General features: G+C 41.6%; 1 protein-coding gene across 1 annotated transcript; it reads left to right on the top strand.

Annotated features, from left to right (window-relative positions):
• Positions 1 to 1,956: 1,956 nt before the first annotated feature.
• MTFR2 (mitochondrial fission regulator 2) lies at positions 1,957 to 23,211 on the top strand. Its single transcript, XM_014781257.2, is given in 9 exon segments — positions 1,957 to 2,222; positions 2,633 to 2,749; positions 12,476 to 12,580; positions 13,033 to 13,145; positions 14,373 to 14,602; positions 15,730 to 16,066; positions 20,335 to 20,509; positions 22,305 to 22,322; positions 22,324 to 23,211. Coding segments are annotated over 8 exon segments (1,197 nt in total). The 5' UTR covers positions 1,957 to 2,222; positions 2,633 to 2,686; the 3' UTR covers positions 22,480 to 23,211.
• The last annotated feature ends 950 nt before the right edge of the window (positions 23,212 to 24,161 follow it).

Here is a 24,161-nt window from a genome sequence, read left to right as displayed (position 1 = left end):
AAGAGATTAACAACAGTAATACAATTGAACAGTTATAACATCTACTGTAATAAAAGGTGATAACTGAGAGCTACGAAGTGACTAATGGGTGGGTAGCGTATGCAGCACAGCTAGACAAAGGGATGATTCAAGGCTGGGACAGGACAAGTGGGATGGTGCAAGATTTCATCAAGCTATTCAGAACGGCGTGCAATTTAAAACTTAGGAATTATTTATTTCTGGAATTGTCCGTTTCACATTTTTGGACCACCAGGTACCAGAAACTGTGGAAAGTGAAGCCGGGGATAAGGGGGGGACTGCTATATGTACGAATGCTTTAGTAAACATAAAATAGAGGAAGGATCTTTGGAGAGTGAATTTAGAGGAAAGGTTTTAGCAAAGCGTTCATGGAGAATGTAGCACTGACCTGGGCCCACCTTGCCACCTAAATCCGAGTTGATGTTGAGCTCTGTTTATAGTGCATCCTGAAGGAGGCTTTAGTACTGGTTCCCGACGTGTTCTCACAGGATGTTTTCATTCTGGCCCTGCCTATTATGTGCTGTGTGTTATCAGACTGGAAAGGGAGGAGGTTATATGTGATTTATTTACTTATGAGGACAAAAGGGAAGGACAAAGAACTTCGAGAGACAATTGTGTTAACTAATTCCATGCAGGGTTTTGATCCACTTGCCTTCTGCTCCCTCTCCTATCCCTACTTTCTTCCTTATGTAGCTTAGACTACTGGGCCTATCATATCATCACTGTTATTCTGCCAGTTGCCTCATTAGTTCCAAACCGTTCTTGGTGTCTGCCTTCTCTCATCGCATATCCAATTATTTTATTCAACAAATATTGTGACATACTAGGCACTCTTCTAAAGCACTGGAGCTACGGCATGGGTCAAAACAAAAGTCCTTGTGCTGGAGTTTAGCCTAGTTGGCGGTAGGAGGAGCATAAATATACATGGTGATAAGTGCTATAAAGAAAGATAAGGAAAGAGTGGAGAGAGATGCTGTTTATAGATGGTGCTCAGAGAAAGCCTCTCTGAGGTCTCCACTGAACGTAGGCTCCAGGAGGGCACGGAACTTACCTGCCTCGCTCATGGCCGCATTTCCCGTGCTTGGAATGGAGACTGGCACGGAGGAGACACTCAATATCAGTTGGATGACTAAATGTTGTGGAGCATGGAGGAATTCCTCCGTTTTTTATGTAGGTCAGCAGGCACAGCTGATCTTCAATTGTCACGTCACCCCAGTGCATTCCTCACTGAAATGTAGGAGGAAGCTGTCGCCTCTTATGAAGCCAGCGACCGCAGATCAGACGTCACCTGTCATGACTTAGTCACACTTGACCATCCTGGCTGGGCCAGGGCAGCGTCGGGCCCGTATCTGGTAGCCTGCGTCACCAGGAGCGTTTCGTGAAGGAACACTGAGGACTGCAAAGCCGCAGATCCCCGAGGGCAGGGCTGAGCTTCTGCTCGTGTCATGGGCATATAACACGTTTGCTGAATGAACGAATGATGACCAACCAATAAATCACCACTCTCCACGGCGAGCAGGCTTGGGAGAGGGCCCCGCTGCGGGTCCGGATGTAGGGGCGACACTTTGCCTGCGGAAGTGTGTGTGGGGCCCGAACTCCGGAACGCGGGCCCTGCTCGAGGGCCGGTAAAGGCTGCACAAGACCGGGCATATTCGACCGCACCCGGGAACCCGGAACCGCGTCCTGCGCGTGCGTCCGCGGGCGGCCTGCCCCGCCCACCAGCTGCCTCTTGGCTTTCATTGGCTGCCTCGCGGAAGGCCGGTGCCGGCTAGATAAGCTCCCGTAACCTGACGTCCTTCCGCAGCCAATCACAAGCAGCGACCCCCAGCCTTGTCCAATGAGCTCAGGCGCGGGTCACGGCGCGCGGAGTTTGATTTTCCTCCGAGGACGCGGAAGTAGTGAGCGGGTCCCGGAGGTGGCGGCAGGTGGGTGGCGCAGGGGTGGCGGCGGTCGGGCCCCAGAGCGACCCCGCCGAGCGAGGGCTCCAGGCCAGCCCGGGGCAGTGGGGCCCTGACCCCTGTGGCCTGACGGAGCCTGCCGCGGCTGCCGCGACGACCGCGGCTGCACGTCCGGGGCCAGGAGGCTCGGCCGCGGAGCTCGGCGAGTTCGGCCCCCGGGAGCCTGGGCCACAGCCAGTGACCCGACGCGCGCCGGCTCGGCCCGCGCCTTGGCGGTCGGGTGACCCGATCGCGCGCCCGTGTGGGGTTCGTATTCCTTGTCTTCACAGCCGGTAGGGGGGTGTGCGTGAGGAGGAGCTGCTGCCCACTTGGTTAAAGCCCTGCCCGGCCCGCGGCTGCACCCGGAGCTTTCGGGAGGGGCCTCGCTTGACGCTCCTGCCGCGCGTCCAGTCGTGTGGTCGACGGTATTTAGTGACCGGCCCTTCGCGGGCTCGGACGTCTCTGAACTCCCGGTGCGGTGTAACCGGGGACTCGGCGTTTCCTCGCCAGCCCTTCCCCCGCCGCGCTCCTCTCCCTCTGACTTCGGAGTCGTGCTGGCCGAGGAGAGTCGACGGTGGTTAAGATACGAGGGAAGGGCTCATCCGGGCTGCGTAATACGGTTTATGCGGCAGTTATTTATTTGTCGAGTAATATTTTCTAAATTTTTTTCCCTAAAGGTCTCAAGAAACTGATAATGTTTCCTTGAATTTGCTTCTGTGTTTGCTTCGTCAATGTCTGTCCTATTGAATGTCTTAAGAGAGATGCTGGAGTACTTTGGTGTTCCCATAGACCAGGTAAATGTCTTTTAATGGATTCGAATGAAGCTGTTGTATTTGTTCTTGGGTCTCATTTTGAAAATGATTTATATGTGAACATTTAATTTAAGGTGACATTGTTACTTTCCTTTACGTATAACAAAGGTGAGTTTGTAATAGTATAGCTTTGATAGTTTGAGTTGAAAAAGGAACAAGATTATTAGGAACCTATTTACCTGATAGGTGAAATGCTGACAGAAGATACAAATGAAGCAAAACATAGACATGGCCTTCATAGAATTACATTTATTGCATAGATAAAATATATTTTGGATTATCTCGTGGTTTATTTAAGGTAACTTAAGTTTGATATTTGGGTAGAGAATGGCAAGTTATAGCTCGACAAATTCAGAATAAATCTTAACGAGAGAGGATGACATAGGTCTGAGAATTATAAGCAAATCCAATTTTGTCTGCTTATTGAGCATCTACATCTAAGACAGTATGCTTGGTCTGTGGATGATACAGAGTAGCAGTACATGGTTCGTGTATTCATGGTGCTTGAAATATGAGGAATAAGAAACTTACACAGATAATTATAATACAAGACTGAATATAAGAAATACACAAAATAGTAGGGGGGCTTACAGAATGGGCAAATCCACGCTATTTGGTGTGGTGAATTAGAAGAAAGTAGTCAATGATAATTCCAAGATTTTAGATAAAAGTAAGTTGAAGAATGATGGTGTCATTATTATAAATAAACAACTCAGTGTGAGGAACTAGTTTTGAGTTGGGAGGTAAGGTGAGCCAGATGTGCTTTTGGAATATATAAATACAAATATCCTGCATATAATTGGATATATGGTTCTAGAATGTAGAAAAGAAAAGAGATTCAGATCTGGAGTTCTCTGTGTTGTTTTGATATTTGAACCCATGGGCTTTGCTGACATAATGGAAGATGTCCTTGGGTGTTTTTGAAGCATTTGAATTTCCGAAATAGTGAGATTGAAGATAAGGAGGACTGAATAATGGTTGAAGATTTGCTTATCATTAGATTATTGATGCCTTTAGGGATTTATCTAGGTGGAGAGTGGCAGGCAAATTGTAGTAGTATGAGGCATGACTGAGGTAGCATCAGCAACCTTCTTTTGAAAAGTTTGTGAAGAGAAATCGAGAGAGGGCATCAACTTGAAGGAGCAGCAGGATTGAATTTTCTTTTCAACATTAGAGGTAACTTGAGCATGTTGTGCAAGTATTGGGGCAGAACCTCATAGACAGGGAGCAATTTAAGATACAAATGAGAGAGAGAGTGATTGAGCAACGCAAGGCATATGAATACATAAGCCTTGGAAAGAAGGTGCACAGTCAAGAGGAGAATAAAAGCGTGAGATGGTGGAGAGATTTTTTTGTGGAGAGAAATGGAAATTGATGTGTGTCAAATTGTATCCTTGGTTTTCTCAGTAAGAGCAGAGGTAAGGCCACTTGCAGGTAATGGAGATGATGGCGTTGGGGATTTCACAGATCGGTGATTGCTTTGGGTGACACAGTAGGGATCATAACATGTTGTGAAGGGGTTGCAGAATACCCAGCTGAAGTCAGCATGGATTACTAGTCTTTCCAAATATTGTCATTTTGTGATGTTTTTTCTCTAGCTAAGAGTGGTTGGAGTAATTTGTCCATTAGTAATACGAGAACACATAATATCAAAAGGATGAACCATTTTTGAGTGGCAATGAGCATATCACTGAAACAATTAATTTGAAAATCCCTGCTTGGTAGGAAAGTCAGTAAAGTCAAAATGAGGATGCTGGACCGGGAATAGGAGAAGGAGGTGAAAGCATAAGAATGGTGAAGATGGTCAATGGCAGTGAAGGGATGAGAGAGAAGGACAAGAGTTTGTCAGGATGGAAATTGCAGAGCAAGATATGAAGGTACCATTCGAGTTAACCAGTAGTTGGGTGACTTTTTGTATAGTATGTAGCCCTCACTGTAGCAAAGCTTCTAGGCCTGTGGTTCTCAGCAAGGGTGTACATATGAGTGGCCTGTAAAACACTTTAAATATAATTGCTCAGGGCGGCAGAGATTCTAGTGTTAATGGGTCTGGGATCTGTATCCTCTAGGCTGCGCTCTTCAATATGGTAGCCACTGGCCAGATGTCACCTTTAAGTGTACTTGAAATTTCTGAATTGAGATCTGCTATAGGTGTAAAATATACCAATATGGATTTTGAAGACTTAGTATATGAAAAAAAGAATATAAAATAATCTCATTTTAATTTTTAAAATATTGATTATATTTTGAAATGATAATATATACATATTGAATTAAATAAAATATATTAAGAAAATTAATTTCATCTGTCTCTTTCTACTTTTTAAAATGTGGCTCCTGGATAATTTAATTCACATATGTGGCTTGTATTTTATTTCCTTTGATGAGCACCTTCCGAGGTGATTCTAGTATACCTATGGTTAAGAAATACTGCCCTGAAGGATTCAAAAGGAATATGAAGATGTCTGCCCGCAAAGAGTTCACAATCTAATGGGGGCAGAGAAAACTGCAAATGAAACAAAGTAACACGGAACTAGTTAGGAATTCAGGGCTAAGGAAGCCCACGAGAGCAGAAATAATCCAATTTTTAGAGGAATATGAATCTGACAGCTGTACTGGGCTAGAGTTAGACCAGAGCCGCCTGAGCACACGGGTACATTCTTGGCAGTTGGGGTAATATTGGGTTTTTTTGAGTGAGGAAAATTGCTTAATCCAAAAGAGCATGTGTTGTTGTTAATGGATGATGGGACATTAGATTGGACGGATTGAATGGGCCAAGAGGCAGCAGACCTTTCCGGCTGGTTGAGAATGAGCACAGAATGCGTGGAGCACGTTAGGGAGGCTGAGCTGGCAGAGCTGAGGGAAGATTGTGAGGCTGGTTGATGGAGTCAGTATGTAATGTGAGGCTCGGGTGTTTGCATGTGATTGGATAGATTCAGAGCCCTTACCGCCTAAAAAGAGGAATGGCATGACTTCGTGCAGAGGATTCTGTGTGCTGATGAATTCCAGATCTTTCTCTCTAGCTCCAGTTTTCCTCAGTCCTGCCTGTATCGTGTGTTCTGTGTGCTGATGATTCCCAAATCTGTCTTTCTTTTTTTTTTTTTAAAGTATTTTTAATTAAGGTGTGTACATTTTTTTTTTTTTTAGATTTTATTTATTTATTTATTTTCCCCCCCAAAACCCCAGTAGATAGTTGTATGTCATAGCTGCACATCCTTCTAGTTGCTGTATGTGGGACACGGCCTCAGCATGGCCAGAGAAGCGGTGCGTCGGTGAGCGCCCTGGATCCGAACCCGGGCCGCCAGCATCCGAGCGCGCGCACTTAACCACTAAGCCACGGGGCCGGCCCCCAAATCTGTCTTTCTAATGCCACTTTTTCTCCTGAGTTCCAGAACCGTATCCATCTGCTTACTGCTCATATCCATGAGGATGCTAATGGGATGCTACCTATATCTGTTGCTCAGAATAAACTTTGTTATAGGATCTTAGGAAAAATAAAAAGTCCAATTTTTAATGTTTTTTAAAGAGAGAAAATGCTTTCTTTGTGTTAAAATCTCTGCCAAAAGAATAAATGTCATGACACATTTTTTGGGAGGTTCTTGTGGGAATAGGGGAAGCCCGAGCTGAAGGACAGTGTTATTCGAGTGTTAGTAGCACACTTCATTTCTACTATCTCTTCAAGAACTGGCCTCCGGCAGCTGTATTCCGCTGTAAGTAAGGAGCTCTTCAGTTGTCTAGGACCTGATTCATTCCTGTCCCTCTTCATCTCTTCTGTAAAGGAGATTTTTGATTGGACCAAAAGATAGGATTTTTAGCTGGGAGGAGGGGAGGCACTTTTTCTGAACCAAGTTTCCCAAGGTATTTGGACATTATCAGAAATAAAATGAATTTGTGGTTCTTTCTTAAAAGATTTTTCTTTCTGGAATGTGTATTTTTTTTTTTAAATAAAATGAAAAAAGACATTAACAGTTTAATTCTTTGAGGAAAATACTTTGAGTACACCATCTATATTTTCTTTTTAAAGATAAATGGTATTGCATATTTTACATTTTTTTCATAGATATATAAACATGCTTAATAGAGTACTTTTTTTTTATTGTGAAATTTTTGTTGTATATTATTGTCAGTCACCATATAAATGCATCCCTCCACCCCTGTGCCCACCTCCCACCCCCTTTGCCCCTGGTAACCACCAAACAGTTCTATCTGTCCGTGTGTTGATTTATCTTCCACATATGAGTGAAATCATGCAGTGTTTGTCTTTCTCTTTCTGGCTTATTTCACTTAACATAATACCCTCCAGGTCCATCCAAGTTGTTGCAAATGGGAGGATTTTGTCTTTTTTTATGGCTGAGTAGGAGTCCATAGTATATATATACCACATCTTCTTCCACTCATCAGTCACTGGACACTTGGTTGCTTACACTTCTTGGCTATAGTGAATAATGCTGTGATGAACATAGGGTTGCATAAGCCTCTTTGGATTGTTGATTTCAGGTTTGTTGGGTAGATACCCAGTAGTGGGATAGCTGGATTGTGAGGTATTTCTATTTTTAATTTTTCGAGGAATCTCCATACTGTTTTCCGTAGAGGCTGCACCAGTTTGCATTCCCACCAGCAGTGGATTAGAGTTCCCTTTTCTCCACATCTTCTCCAGCATTTTTTGTTTTTTGTCTTGGTGATTATAGCCATTCTAACAGGCGTGAGGTGATATCTTAGTGTGGTTTTGATTTGCATTTTCCTGATGATTAGTGATGTTGAACATCTTTTCATGTGCCTATTGGACATCTGTATATTTTCTTTGGAAAAGTGTTCATTTCCTCTGCCCATTTTTTGATTGGGTTGTTTGTTTTTTAGTTGTTCAGTTGCATGAGTTCTTTATATATTATGGGATTAATCCCTTGTGGGATATATGGTTTGCAAATTTTCCCAGCTGGTGGGAATGCATTCATTTTGATCCTGGTTTCATTTGCCTTGTAGAAGCTCTTTAATGTAATGAAGTTCCACTTGTTTATTTTTTCTTTTGTTTCCCTTGTCTGAGTAGACATGGAATTCAAAAAGATCCCTTTATGGCCAATGACAAATAGTGTACTACCTGTATTTTCCTCCAGGAGTTTTATAGTTTCAGGTCTCACCTTCAGGTCTTTGATCCATTTTGAGTTAATTTTTGTGAATGGCGAAAGAAGGTGGTCTACTTTCATTCTTTTGTGAGTGGCTGTCCAGTTTTCCCAGCACCATTTATTGAGGAGACTTTCCTTTCTCCACTGTATGTCCTTAGCTCCTTTGTCAAAGATTAGCTGCCTGTAGATGTGAAGTTTTATTTCTGGGCTTTCAATTCTGTTCCATTGACCTGTGTGTCTGTTTTTGTACCAGTACCATGCTGTTTTAATTACTATCGCTTTGTAGTATGTTTTGAAGTCAGAGATTGTGATGCCTCCAGCTTTGTTCTTTTTTCTCAGGATTGCTTTAGCCATTTGGGGTCTTTTGTTGCCCCATATGAATTTTAGTATTCTTTGTTCTATTTCCGTGAAGAATGTCATTGGGATTCTGATTGGGATTGCATTGAATCTGTAGATTGCTTTAGGTAATATGGACATTTTAACTATGTTTAGTCTTCTAATCCAAGTGCATGGAATATTTTTCCATTTCTTTATGTCATCAATGATTTCACTCAATAATGTCTTGTAGTTTTTTTTGTATAGGTCTTTCACTTCCTTGCTTAAGTTTATTCCTAGATATTTTATTCTTTTTGTTGCAATTGTAAATGGAATTATATTCTTGAGTTCTCTTTCTGTTAGTTTGGTGTTGGTATATAGAAATGCAACTGATTTCTGTAAGTTGATTTTGTACCCTGCAACTTTGCTGTAGTTGTTGATTACTTCTAATAGTCTTCCAATGGATTCTTTAGGGTTTTTTATATATAAGATCATGTCATCTGCAAACAGCGAGAGTTTCACTTCTTCATTGCCTTTTGGGACTCCTTTTATTTCTTTTTCTTGCCTAATTGCTCTGGCCAGAACCTCCAGTACTGTGTTGAATAAGAGTGGTGAGAGTGGGCACCCTTGTCTTGTCCCTGTTTTCAGAAAAATGGCTTTCAGTTTTTCCCCATTGAGTATGATGTTGGCTGTGGGTTTGTCATTTATGGCCTTTACTATGTTAAGGTACTTTCCTTCTATACCCATTTTGTTGAGAGTTTTTATCATAAATGGATGTTGGATCTTGTCAAATGCCTTCTCTGCGTCTATTGAGATGATCACATGGTTTTTATTCCTCGTTTTGTTGATGTGGTGTATCACATTGATTGATTTGCAGATGTTGAACCATCCCTGTGTCCCTGGTATAAATCTCACTTGATCATGGTGTATGATCTTTTTAATGTATTGCTGTATTCAGTTTGGCAATTTTTTTTTTTTTTTTGTTGGTGAGGAAGATCAGCCCTGAGCTAACATCTGTCGCCAATCCTCCTCTTTTTTTTTTTTTTTTTTTTTTTTTTTGCTGAGGAAGATGGCCCTAGGCTAACATATGTGCCCACCTTCCTCCACTTTATATGGGATGCCGCCACAGCATGGCTTGACAACCGGTGTGTCGCTGTGCACCCGGGATCCAAACCCGGGGCTGCTGCAGCGGAGCACGCACACTTAACCTCTACACCACTGGGCCAGGCACGGTTTGCTAACATTTTGCTGAGGATTTGCGCCTATGTTCATCAGGGATATTGGTCTGTAGTTTTCTTGCTTAGTGTTGTCTTTGTCTGGCTTTGGTATCAGGATGATGTTGGCCTCATAGAATGTGTTGGGAAGTGTTCCATCTTCCTCTGGTTTTTGGAATAGTTTGAGAAGGATAGGTATTAAATCTTTGAATGTTTGGTAAAATTCTCCAGAGAAGCCATCTGGTCCTAGACTTTTATTTTTTGGGAGGTTTTTGATTACTGTTTCAATCTCTTTACTTGTGATTGGTCTATTCAGGTTCTCTGTTTCTTCTTGATTCACTTTTGGGAGGTTGTATGAGTCTAAGAATTTATCCATTTCTTCTAGATTGTCCAATTTGTTGGCATATAGTTTTTCATAGTATTCTCTTATAATCTTTTGTATTTCTGTGGTATCTGTTGTAATTTCTCCTTTTTCTTTTCTAATTTTATTTATTTGAGCCTTCTCTCTTTTTTTCTTGGTGAGTCTGGCTAAGGGTTTGTCAGTTTTATCTTCTCAAAGAACCAGCTCTTTGTTTCATTGATGCTTTCTACTGTTTTTTTGATTTCAATTTCATTTATTTCTGCTCTGATTTTTATTATTTGCCTCCTTCTGCTGACTTTAGGCTTTGTTTGTTTTCTTCCTTTTCTAATTCTGTTAGGTGTAATTTGAGGTTGCTTATGTGGGCTTTTTCTTGTTTGTTAAGGTGGGCCTGTATTGCTATGAGTTTCCCTCTCAGGACCACTTTTGCTGCATCGCATATGAGATGGTATGGTGTATTTTCATTTTTATTTGTCTCCAGATATGATTTGATTTCTCCTTTAATTTCATCAATGATCCATTGGTTGTTTAGTAGCATGTTGTTGAGTCTCCACAGCTTTGTCACTTTCCCGTTTTTTTTCTTGTAGTTGGTTTCTAGCTTCATGGCGTTATGGTCAGAAAAGATGCTTGTTATGATTTCAGTCTTCTTAAATTTATGTAAGCATGCCTTGTTTCCCAACATACGATCTATTCTTGCAAATATTCCATGCGCAATTGAGAAGAACGTGTAATCTGCTGTTTTTGGATTGAGTACTCTATATGTATCTGTTAAGTCCATCTCATCAAGTTTTTCATTTAAGTCCATTATTTCCTTATTAATTTTCTGTCTGGATGATCTATCCATTGATGTAAGTGGGGTGTTAAGATCCCCTACTATTATTGTGTTGTTGTTAATATCTCCTTTTAGGTTTGTTAATAGTTGCTTCATGTACCTTGGTGCTCCTGTATTGGGTGCATATATATTTAAAAGTGATATGTCTTCTTGGTGGAGTGTCCCTTTTATCATTATATATTGCCCCTCTTTGTCTCTCATTGATTTCTCATGAACTCAACTTTGTCTGATCTAAGTATGGCAACACCTGCTTTCTTTTGTTTGCCGTTAGCTTGGAGTATTGTCTTCCATCCTTTCATTCTGAGCCTGTATTTGTCTTTAGTACTGAGATGGGTTTCCTGGAGGCAGCATATTGTTGGGTCTTGTTTTTTAATCCATCCCACCACTCTGTGTCTTTTGATTGGCGAGTTCAGTCCATTTACATTTAGGGTAATTATTGATATATGAGGGCTTATTGTTGCTGTTTTATCACTCTTTTTGCGGTTCTTTTGCATTTCTTTGTTTCTAGTCCTGTGTGTTTTGGACTACCAATTTGGTTTGGTAGTTCTGTATGGGGGTTCTCTTAGTTTTCTCTGTCTTTATCGTGTGTGATTCTGTTCTGAGTGTTTGGTTAGTGGTTACCATGAGGTTTGTATAAAAAATCTCATGGATGTGATAGTCCGTTTTTTGATGGCCTCTTATTCCCTTAGACTAAGTTGACTCAATCCCTTTCCTCTTCCCCTTCTAAGTTATTGTTGTCACATCTTATTCCTTCTAGTGTTGTGAGTTTGTGTTTAACATGATGAGGTTATATTTACTTTTGGTGCTTACTTTCCCTTGATCTTTGGTTTTATAATTGTGTTTGCTAATCTATTCTGATAGAGAGATGCAATTTTTATGGTTTTGTTGACCTATTTTCCTCCTTGTTCAAAACTTTGAATCCACCTTCTCTTTTTTTTCTCAGGGATGAGGGCCTTCTTGAGCACTTCTCGTAGTGGGGGTCTTGTGGCAATGAACTCCCTTGGCTTTTGCTTATCTGGGATAGTTATTATTTCTCCATCATATCTGAAGGATATTTTCACTGGATAGAGTATTCTTGGCTGAAAGTTTTTTTTTTTTTAAAGATTTTATTTATTCATTTTTTTCCCCCCAAAGCCGCAGTAGATAGTTGTATGTCATAGGTTCACATCCTTCTAGTTGCTGTACGTGGGACTCGGCCTCGTGTTGGATGGAGAAGTGGTGCCTCGGGGCGCGCCCGGGATCTGAACCCGGGCCGCCAGCATCAGAGCGCGTGCACTTAACCGCTAAGCCACAGAGCCGGCCCCTTGGCTGAAAGTTTTTGTCCTTCAGAATTTTGAATATATCGTTCCACTCTCTCCTAGCCTGTAAAGTTTCTGTTGAGAAATCGGCTGAGAGCCTGATAGGAAATCTTTGTACGTTATTTTTTTTTGTCTAGCTACCCTTAATATTTTTCCTTTGTCGTTGACTTTTGCCAGCTTTACTACTATGTGCCTTGGAGAGGGTCTTTTCCTGTTGATATATTTAGGAGATCTATTTATTTCATTCACTGGTATTTCCAGCTCCTTCCCCAGGTTTGGGAACTTCTCAGCTATTATTTATTTGAACAAGTTCTCTGCTCCTTTTTCCCTCTCTTCTCTGTCTGGAATACCTATAATCCTTATGTTGGATTTCCTAATTGAGTTGGATATTTCTCAGAGAGTTTCTTCATTTCTTTTTAGTCTTAGTTCTCTTTCCTCCTCCATCTGGAGCATTTCTGCATTGCTTTCCTCAATATTGCTAATTCTTTCCTTGATATTGTCAGCCCTGATGCTTAAGGCTTCCAAATTTGTCTTTATCTAGAGTACTTTTTAAACAATGCTTTATGTTAAATAGGTTTTGCAGATTTGGGAAAATAAAGACTATGGATCAGCTCGGAGTATTGTTCGCATTATTGGAAAAATTCTTCCTCTAGAACCTTGTCCCAGGCCTAATTTTGAGGTAAGTCAGTCAACATGCATTGTTTAAGCATCATGTGTAAAATAATCCTGGGTGCTTCTAGGGGTGTAGGGTTGAACAAAAGAAGAAATGTTTCCTGAAAGCCCAAAGCCATTAGTCTGTCCCTGGAAACAAGTCATTTCACATGTGTTTTATGTTTATTTCTGTATATAGTTACACTCAAGATGGGCAGGTGCAGAGCAACACTTGAGTAGCTTATCTTTTCTTCTAGCTTGTGTTTTGTGACAGATGACATTAACCGGGGAGAGAATATTGCTTTGTGTTTAGACTGTAGAATAACATTTTCCTCCGTATTTTTTCTCGCTAATAGGTGCATGTTTTTCTATTGAATATCCTTTTCCATTCCACTTTTGGATTTTTAGCTTATTGAATTTCCACGGGCATGTCTCTCCCACTCCCTGCAGAGCAATGACTGTTTTTCCTTTTCCCTTTAGTTGATCCCAGTCTTGAACTCTGTAGACTCTGCTAACTATGGATCTGTAGTTCCATCTTTTGCTGATATTTTGTGTGTGGCAAACGATGAAGAGGCCAGTTATCTCAGATTTCGGTAATTTTATATACTTATCTTGGAAGTGGGGTACGGGCTATAATCTGAATTCTTGCATGTGTTGGAGTTTGTTCAGACTAATTGAGCCTTTTTGTTTTGTCTCTGTACTGAGCTGTGTCCTACTAATATCTCCCTAATAAGGATAACTAGTTGTTTCTCATTTTTAGCCAGTTTTTTTTTTTTTTTTTTTTTGGTGAGGAAGATTGGCCCTGAGCTAATATCTGCCAATCTTCCTGTTTTTGCTGAGGAAGACTGGCCCTGGGCTAACATCCATGCCCATCTTCCTCCACTTTATATGGGACACCGCCACAGCATGGCTTGACAAGCGGTGCGTCGGTGTGTGCCCGGGATCCGAACTGGCGGACCCCGGGCCGTCACAGCGGAGCGCGCGCACCTAACTGCTTGCACCACTGAGCCGGGCCCATCCAGTTTTTTTTTAAGGTGCATTTAAACCTAACAGGAGGCCTAGGAAGAAATGATATTAAAAGGATATCAGAATCACAGTGTTCATTTTTAGGAGAAAGCTGTTTCCTATACTAGATACGAGATTCATTTTACTTTATATATTTAGCCAAAACTTACATTGTTCTTATTGTACACCAAGCAATGATGTTAAATATATTTGAAAATCTGGATGTGTTAGCCCTGTGGAGTAGTATCTTGTCTGTTAGTATATTCAGGTACAGGCTATAAGCACATAGGGTCAATCATTTAAATATCCTGCCTAAATTTATTATGGTCAATAATAAATTTTGACTGGTCAATTTTCAAAATGTTAGAATACCATAAAATTACCCCTAACATAATACCCTTCAGAACATAAGGCCCTTCAGAACCATATATTCAGAATATGTAGAATTTCTAAATAAACCATCTTTATTTCTAAGTAAATAAACTTGTACTGTGTTTAAAGCTAATAGGCAGAAGAGTTACAGGATGATTGTTTTTGTTTTACCATCTAAAAGCAAGGTTTGTTTCTTCATCCACTGACCACTCACTGGTCACCTGTTAAGGGCTGCCTTCTCTTCTCTCCGTTGAGAACACAAGTCACAGAGGAAGTTGTGTTTGTCCTCGCTGAGGCTGGAGACAGTCATGGGGTCAGGAGAGCAGCTCTGATTTTGTTGTGGTGTCTTTATTCTTTGACTGAAAGAATTTATTCCTCTTGGAAAATTTCCCTCCCTCCTTCTCTCTCTCTTTCTCTCTGTTTCTTCCTTCCTCCACCCTCAGAAATAGTATATGGAAAAATGAAGAAGAGGAAGAAGTTGAATACCCTTTGCAACTAATTTGGGATCCGTTGTCACCTGCTCTAAGACATAACAAACCAATGAAAAATGATCGGCCTGTAAGTGAAGCTGCAATTAAAAAAATAGTTGCCCTGGAAGATGAGCTGGCCTTTCTCCGCTCTCAGATTGCTGCAATTGTGGGAATGCAGGAACTGGAAAACAGCACAGGTTCTGGTGGGTAACATACCGGGCTGTGGTTTCAGTTAGAGGGCACTCATCTAGTGTGTGAGTCAGTACAATTCTGAGTAAGAGTGTCTGAGGCTAACAGATCTTGTGAATGCCATTAGAGATAAAAGATGTTGGGTATATAAGATTATATCTGATGTTTATTTAAAACAAATTAGGACACATTTATAGTGAGGCGGATGGCTTTGGTTTAAAGAAGAGCTAGCTATACTGCTGAAGATTGTACTTTTCTATTACAAAGCCTTGTTTTATAAGTATGCTTTTCTAACTTTTCATATAAGCATTGAAAATTTAAGAGGAGGAATGCATTAATTTGAAAGAAGAGTATAGGTTTGAGGCTTCATATTTTTGTAGTTTGAAGTTATTTCTGCTATAATTCCACCAAGTTAATGAATGTTTTCCAGGTGATCCTTTTCTAAATTTTTAGAGACATAACTTGCTTTCACCAACACACACACACATACATAATATATATGTGCATTTATACACATCTGTATACACGCATATATAATTTATATAAAATGCATAATATTTATATAGTATTAGGTATTTATAATGTGATTTGTATATAACTCTTATATAATGTGTAATAATTAAAATGAGATATAAATACACATACTTTTTTTAGCAGTCGTGTTTCACACAACTTTTTATAAGCAAATCTGTTGTGAAAAAGTTAAGTACTCAGTCCTCATCTTAGGCTCCTGCTTAGAGAGTATATGCTTGGGTGTTTCTAGCATGTCATCAGAGTGAATGTGCCAGTTTGAGTGTTTCTAACTACAAGTTGTTGATCATGTTTTAGCTTTTTTACATAGAGGATGAAATTCAGATTGTATGTGAATTACTGAAAAAACACTTATTATTTTCTCTTTAAAATGCATTCTCTTCCTTGCCCCCTATAAGGGCCTACACAGAGAATCCTAATTGGATTAAAAATAAATTTACTATTTGGCTTGACTCTTACAGAAATTACTAAGTAGATGGGATTGCTTCTTCTTCCTCGCCACATATCATTATCTTAGTAGCGTTACAGAAATTGTTCCTGTTTTGGTTCTAATTAGTGTTATGTTGGAGAGAATTTTGCATGATTTTTCAACAGGGTACTTTGTTTTTAGGCGCCTTTGACTTGAATGATGGGCCTAGTGGTTTGGGACAAATGCCATCGTCAGGGACTGCTCAACTCAGTGACCAACGAGATCTGTCTTCAAGATCATTGCTCCCTTCTGCTCCTCCTCCACCACTTCCCCCTCAGCTTCCGTGTTCTCCTGTGCGACCGGGGTCTGATAATATTTGTGACTCAGATAATTCAGCAACTGAAATGAAGAAACAGCACTCGGGTGCTTGTCAGACCAGTTACAGTCGTGGTCCAAAAAACCAGAAAAATAATGATGTTCCAAACATGCTGGATGTTCTAAAGGATATGAATAAGGTTACACTTCGTGCTGTGGAACGGTATGTGGTCATAATTTGAGAAATGGAACAAAATTTCATCAATGATGTTTTAAAAAATTATTATATTTATCAAAGTAGACATACACAAGTCTTTTCTTTTATTCCTCTTCACCCCAAATTCCCCTCCAAGAGAGAATCATTTTCAGTTTTTCTGACTCTTCTGTGTATTATGTCCATATTTTTGAAACAGCATACTTCTGCTATTTCTTGATATTTTAATTATATTTACTTCCCATTGTTAAAGATTAGGAATATGTTCTCTTAAACACTCTACTCCCAACACACACGCATACATACACTTCTTATCACATCTTCCCACTGTAGTTAAATTACAATCTTTAGTTAAGTGAGTATGCACAATTTATCACACCAGTAAACATTTACAGGGAAGCCATTTCATACGCTAGGATTACATTTTGTTTGTTTTTTTATTGGAGTTAATCCTCTCTGAGTTCCATTTGCTTTTGGAAATCCCCCAGGAGCTATCTGTCCTGCCCGTCTCACTGTTGCCCCCAAGCCTGCCACACTGCTGCCATCCAGGGGGTTTCCTTCACCACCGTCGGGGGCATGTCTTACCGTCTCTCCCATTGCACCACCCATTTCCTGGCTCTCGTGTCTTCCTGTAGCTTCCTGAGAAAGGGTGCGTAGAAGGTAGATTATTTTAAGACCTTGCATATCTGAAAATGTTATTATTTTATGCTCACACTTAATTGCTAGTTTGGCTGGAAAAATAATAGGCAGAAAATGATTTTCCTCAGAATTTTGAAGACAATCTTCCATTGATGTCTAGCTTCCAGCGTTCCTTTTGGGCAGTTGATGTCATTCTGACTCCTGGCGCTGTGTGTGAAACCTGCTTCTTCATTCTTGAAGCATTTAAGATCTTGTTGGTCCTGGAGTTCTGAAATTTTGTGATGATGTGCCCTGGAGAGTTCTTTCTTACTTCTCGTCCTGGGCACTGTGGACTCAATCAATCTAGAGTTTTAGGTCCCTCATTTTTGGAAATCTCTTATGAACAGTTCCCTGATTATTTTCTCCTGTTCTTTCCCTCAGTTCTTTTCGTGGAACTCCTGTGAGAAGTTTGAATGCCAAAATTAGTCCTCTTATCTTCATATCTTTCCTTTACCATTTTCTTTCTCTTTGTTTTTTTATTGTACCTTCTAAGAAAATTCTTTAATTTAACTTTCAGCTCTTCTATTGCATTTTCCCCTGCCATCATATCTTCAATTTGTAGGAGGCATTTCTTCTCTGAATGCTCCTTTTTTGTGTCTTCTTGCTTCTGTTTGTCTTATTCCAGTGAAGATATAAACTATAGTTCTGAGTTTTCTCTTGCTCTTGAATTATCTCTGTTTTTCCTGGGTTCCTTTTTTCCTCTAGTTGCTTTTGGTCTCCGTTTTTGGTTTGGAGCCTTACTTAAGTATCTGGTGATTCTTGGCCATACATTCATATTTAAAAGTGAGGCAAGGAAAAGCTGATGAAGGTTCCTTGTGTGAGGTGGGCTTGCTAACTGGTGGGCTTCACAATTGAGTGATTGAGTAGAGGACCTGACCATTTTGTTGGCCAGACCCCATAGGTCAGCAACCTGTGCTTTGTCTTTGTGGCTAGAGATTTTCCTAGAAAGCTCTCCAGTCTCCTTCTTGGTCAGGAGAGACGGAGATTACACAGTGGGTGCAAGCCAGGCATTTCGAGAGTTGAGTAGGGACAGAGCAGGGGAGGAGCATCTCATTCGGTATGTAGACTTGTCCTTAATCTCTCTGTTTTCAGGACAGCAGCTCACCTTCCGCTCGTCACCTTCGTAGCTTCCAACACTTTGCTGCAGCTCTTCTGTTTTCTCCTCTTGTCATCTCTGCCTCTATCCGTATACATCTTTTTCATCTCTTTACTGTCACTTTAGTAGGGTTTCACAGAGATCTGCTGTGTTCACCTGGGAATCCCTCTGAGGGTTTTGGTGAGAAAATAAATATATTTCCTATATAATAGTGTTAGGACAGATAAGTCGTTTCATGATTGCTGAGGTTATGATTTGACACTTGTGTGAGGCAGCTGGTGCAGAGGAAGATCTTCTGGCTGCATGTGCACACTTGGTCCCAACTGGATGGCTTGCTGGCATCAGTGGGCCCAGTCAGTGTAAAGTGGTGACTCTCTTACCATCACTGGAGAAACAACTAAGAGGCCAGCAGGCTCTACCCTCCATCCTCTGTTCTCTCACGTTTCTACAACTAACCTGTGGTATACATTGCTGCGAAATCAGATGCGACTTCCCACAGCTTTACATTTGCAGGTTTCCTGCCCGTGCTCTCTGCCTTCCATCTTGTTACTGCGAGTGAAGTGTTCTTGTTTGTGTGCAGGCTCTCCCCTTGGTCGCTGGTTCCCCTTCTCTCTCATCTTCTCAAAGATTTCACTTAAAATTGTCTCTTCTGTCTTCTGCATCGTCAAATTTTCCTTCTTTACTTTATTCTTCTCCTCACACCTGAGTATTTCCCAGCTTCAAAACATGTATCCCCCAGCTGTTATTGTTCTCTGTTCCCCTTTCTGATATCAATTCTTTATGTTGTCTATAGCTTGTTCCCATTTCTCACTGCCTTCTTCTACCCACTGTAATATGGTGTCTGTCCCCATCACTCCATTGAAAACTGCCCTTGTCAAGGTCACCAGTGACCCCATGGTGCTAAGTCCAGTGGTCAGTTCTCATTGCTCTTACTTGACCTCTTGGCAGCATTTGAGATAGTCCGTGGTTCCCTTCTCCTGGGAACATTTTCTTCACTTGGCTTCATGGAAGTCACACTTGGTTTTCCTCTTATCTCATTGTTCACTCCTTCTTAGTCCTTTGCTTACTCTTCCTTCTGGGCCTGTTCTCTAGATGTTGGCGTGTCCGAGGCTGAGCCCTCAGCCCTCCTCCCTTCTGCATCCACGTTGTTCCTCTGGTGATCTCTAGTCCTGTGGCTTTACATCCACTATACGCGAGTGACTCCCACACTGATAGTTCTGTCCCTGACTCTCTGCTGAGCCCGCTGCCTACTTGACAGAATATCTGCTTGACATCTTTGTGTGCCTGCCTCACAGGTACCTCAAGTGTCATGTGTCCAAACAGCACTCTTCCTTCCTACCTGTTCCCTTCCTCCACCTTGAACACCTGTTCTTCCCCATGTCTTTTGCATCTCAGTAAATGGCAGCACCATCACCCAGTTGCTCAGTCCAAACATGTAGGACTCATCCTTGTTTTTCTTTTCCTTTCTATCCCGTATCCTTTGCATCAGCATATTGCTCAAGTTTGTGTACCCTACTGACCCAGCTGCCACCCCCAGTCTCAGCTGCCATCTTATCTAGCTGGGACTCTGCACCAGCCTCCTTACTGGTCTCTGTTTTCATTCTTGCCTCCTTGTCTTTTCTCCAGGTAGTAACCAGGGTGATCCTTTAGAAACTGAAGTCAGATCATGCTATTTCCTGCCTAAACCCTTTAGTGGGTTCCACTGTGCTTAGAATACAGTGCAGACACCTTGCTGTGGCCCCAAAGTCCCCTGGGATCCAGCCCTCACTTCCTTTGCGGACCTCGTGTCCTAGTCCCGTGTTCTGCACTGCTTCCAGCTGTTTGTCTTTTCTCTCACATGTGCCAGGCTCCTTCCTGAGGCATCTACCGGATGTTTACACTTAGCTGACTCTTTGTCGTTTCCTTGAAGAGGATGTCGTCTCCTTTCTAGGCTTTTCCTTATCACCTCATCTGAGGTGCTTTTGCCTTGGTCCCTATCACATAACCCTGTTTATTTTATTCAAGGCACTTAGTGCTTTCTGCAGTTCCTTGTTCACGGATGATCTCCTGCCACCAGAATGTTCTGTGGGAGCGGGATACTGCCCCACCCTCAAACGTGAAATGGAGCCTGGTATAATAGTAGGCATTAAGTGGAGATTGAACGAACAATTAGCCTAATGGTTTTCTTTTCATGAACTCTGTAGTCCTTTTAAGAGTTCTTAGATGTTTCTTTCAATTTTCCACTGAAAATTTAGAAAATTAAAACTAAAGATCTTCAGCACAGAGATGTTTGATAAATCCCAGGTCGTAAGAAGGCGTCGGTAGAGCTCCAGCCACATGATTGGTTGGTTTTCTGATTCCTCATTTACTGTGCCCTCCAGATTCCTTATTCCATGGTAAAGATTTCAATCTCTTGAAAACAAATTAGATTGTAATATATTATGTTTGTATTTCTGCTATGTTTGTCAACAAGGAGCTTAAATTACACAAAGTTTTAATTTATTCAATTTTTTTTAAAAAATAGGTCACCTGGAGGTAGACCCATTCATAAGAGGAAAAGACAGAGCTCACACTGGGATCCCGTGTCTTTAATATCCCATGCACTTAAGCAGAAATTTGCCTTCCAAGAGGATGATTCCTTTGAGAAAGAAAATAGGTCTTGGGAGGCCTCTCCATTTTCTAGTCCAGAAACCTCAAGGGTGAGCGATAATTAATGTAAAGTCCATTTTTCAGTGTTTCTGTAGTGGAGTAGTCATGATAAATCTTTGCAGTCAAGGTCTCTTGAAGCGATTGTGCAGAATGGGCTGTACAATTGTTGCTGCTGCTAATGTTTCTGTTGTTTTTGTTAGCTTTTACATGCTCAGTTGAGCTTTTTGCCTACTATGAAGTTTTCTGAAATAAAACACTGAATTTGAAAAATGCTTGTACATAAGTTTATAATGGTTTATCCTAGATAGGTGCTAACTTGCTGTTGCTGTCTGTGGTAGGAACTGGGTGTCTGAAACTTGGAGAGGAACAGAGAAGAGCGGTGCGATAGATTCAGCCCACCATAGTTAAATGGGAATACTCTTGTATTTTTCTCAGTCAAATACCAAGATTTTGGATTATTTGTTAAATAGAATATGCTTTTAAAAAAGCAAATGGGATCATAATTGTCTTCAATGACAGTGCTTCTGGGTTGCTTACAAGGACACACATTGTATTCCAAACGCTTGATCCTCAAGACGGCTCCTTACTTGAAGTCACTTTTCTCTAATTTAGAAATGATTCTAATTTTGGGGGCGGTTTTCCCGTCTCATAATTTAGTTGAGGTAGTACCTAAGAATAAGCCGTGGGAAGGAGAGGACTGTGAAGGAGGGACAGCGTCTCAAGTCGGGTGGCTCGTGTTGAGGAGTGGTGGCCGTCGGCAGAGGAGGAGACAGAAACATTGAAGGGCAACTCAAAGAGCATACCAGAGTGGGAAAATGGTCCTCTCACGATCCAGGCCGTGTGGCCTCTGAGTTACCCTGTCTGCCCCCGCGCAATATCCAGTGTTTATCATGTTGACTCAGAAAATTATATTCTTAACTCTAAGAAGACAAAAAAGTATGTAGTTTACTTTAGAACTATTACAATCAAAAAACATAAATGTGGGCCGGCCCCGTGGCTTAGCGGTTAAGTGCACGCGCTCCGCTGCTGGTGGCCCGGGTTCGGATCCCGGGCGCGCACCGACGCACCGCTTCTCCGGCCATGCTGAGGCCGCATCCCACATACAGCAACTAGAAGGATGTGCAGCTATGACATACAACTATCTACTGGGGCTTTGGGGCAAAAAATAAATAAATAAAATAAAAGCAAACAGACAAACATAAATGTGCCTAAAAATCAGCGTTTAATATTTGTGTAGAAATTTATACCTTGCAAAGTACTTTTTTACTCATCTAATTTGATCTTCACAGCAATATCCTTAAAAAAAACCCACCCAGGCCAGTGTTACCTGTTTTATACACAAGGAAAATGAGCCTCCCAGGGCTCTGCCCGTAAGACCACATCTAACTGGCAGAGCAGTGACTAGAACTTGGTTTATTAAAATTCTGGGATGTTTGAAAACCTTCAGTTACTGAAGAAATTCACTTGGGTGGAACACACTGTTTCTCAATGATAGTGGGTAAATGAGGTGTGCTGGGGTGTCTTATACTGTTCACCGGTCTTCGCATTTTCTCTCCAACCAACTTTGAGCATCTTAGAGAAAGAACCAAATCTTTCTGTGAATTTTCTAGCACTAGCTTAGGGCTGGACACGCAGAGGCTCAGCTGTGGTCCCCTGGGGGGAGCTCAGTCCATGCGGCCGAGACGGTCTCGCTTGCTCTTGTGTCCTCAGCGCACAGTGCCTGCATGTAGCCCACTCAACTGTTCGTTGTTGTAGGAATTCAGCCCTGAGGGTCACTGGGGGCTGGTGTGCCATTCTGTTTTTACATTAGAATAATCTCTCTGTTGAACTTTTGCTTTATTTCAGTTTGGACATCACATTTTGCAGTCAGAAGGACAGTGAACTAAAGGAAGACCTGACAGACACGAAAGATGCTGACCAAGGTGTGCACACTGCGAGCTGTGCCTGCACGCACAAGGCAAGTGCAGAAACACGCTGGCAGCTCTTTCACAGCCTGTTAGGGGAGCGCATCTCCTATTAGTGTGGTTACATGAAGCCTCTGCATGGGGATGTGCTAGGGCAGAGGTCTGACGGGTCCTGACTCCTGACACCTGTCTCTGGTCTGGGAAGATCCAGCGTTTACCTGGGTACTGGGGATAGTTAGGGGCATGGACTTTTTTCATGCATGTTAACGTTATTAAAAGCTGAAGACACACTTCGAATGGTTTTCCTGAGAGCTGAATAGAAATGACTTAATGTTTCTCATTAGAGAACAGTAGGATCTCACTATTGCTGAGAAAAACCATTTTAATGGATTTTAATGGATTAAGAAAGTAATGTACACTAGGTTTGTGTTGTAGTACTCAGCAAATGATAGTGTATTTGGGTTTTTAAAAACAATTTCTTAAAGCAGTTATATGACTTCTTAATTTAAGAGCCTTTGAATCTTTTAAACATTGGTAGTGATCTGGTTGAGTTGGCCTCCAGGAACTTGGAGATTTTCAAAGAATATAAAACTATTTTTTTTTTTCTTTAGGATAGTTGTAGTTTGAATCATGTAGATTGAGCCTCCTAAACAGTCTTCCTGAGGTGACAAAGAACTATTCTTAGAAACTGATTTTGATTGTTAAATTCTAGGAGTAGAAGTATTTAAGGAATCTTCTTGATGAGTTTTGCCTATACTTTTGTGTAAATATTATGCCCATAATTTTATTTCCTTTGTTTCTTATGACATTTATACTCTGTATCTTTGTAAATAAATGTGCCTTTTGAATTGGGTTGTATTTTGTATTAATTCAAGTTCATGTTTCTCCTTACTACTTCATTCACAAAGTCGCAGCGTTTTTTTTGAAAGAGTTCTGCAGGTAGTTTCTTGGGTAATACCACTGAAAGACACGTGAGTGTGAAGCTGGTGTTGGGTCCCTCTGCCCCTGTGCTAATGTGGTGTGGAGATTTACGAGTTCCCCTGGACTCAGCCTGTAGACCAGCCGGGGAGCTGAGGGTCCATTTGGTGGACTCAGCTGCCCATCTTGCCAGACTCTTCCCCTTTCAGAGAAACCAGTTGGCCCAGTTTTCTTGCTGTGTTAGGGACTTGGTTGCCTGGCCCATCTCCATTTCCAACCCCGTTCTTCTTGGCCGTCTTTCGGTTAGGCGTGCAGCAGCATCTAATGACCATGAGGAACAGGATTTGGATCAGAGATGTGAACCCTGACATCGCTGAGCTGTTGAGCCTACACCAGCAAGAGCCATCTGCAGCCTTCTTGTTATATGAGAAATAAAGGAGGAAAATAGGCCTGTGGGTTTTCTGTTACTTGCAGCTAAAAACACTCAGACTGGACACCTGCCTGTCACTCCTATGTGGGTTCCTGATGCTTCTTATCCTGTCTTCAGTTGCTTCTTCTTGCTGCTGTTCCTGCCTCTCCTGTACATTCCCCTCCCCCTGCCCCCTCTCCTCTCCCACAGTCCTTGTAATTAGAGGTTTTTCCTCTGAAATAACTGCTTTTTAACCCCCAAGGTAGTCTTGCATTTTCAGTTTTATTGTTTTCTTATTAAAAAATATATGATGAACAAACCCTCCCCAACCACCAGGGGAGAACTTTGGAAGGCACCCTCCTCTGCCTTCTTGACAAACCTCAAGTTGAGTTTTGGGGGGCTTTGTTCTGCCTCTGAGAGCATGTCCTGCCTCCCTGAAGCACATTTCAGCACCATGAGACGTTGGGATTG

This window comes from Ceratotherium simum, chromosome 19 (assembly GCF_057802395.1).
Source record: "Ceratotherium simum simum isolate JZ-2026a chromosome 19, ASM5780239v1, whole genome shotgun sequence".
Classification (NCBI taxonomy): Eukaryota; Metazoa; Chordata; class Mammalia; order Perissodactyla; family Rhinocerotidae; genus Ceratotherium; species Ceratotherium simum.
The sequence above is the reverse complement of the archived record's forward strand: the minus strand, read 5'-3'. Positions and strand labels throughout refer to the sequence as shown.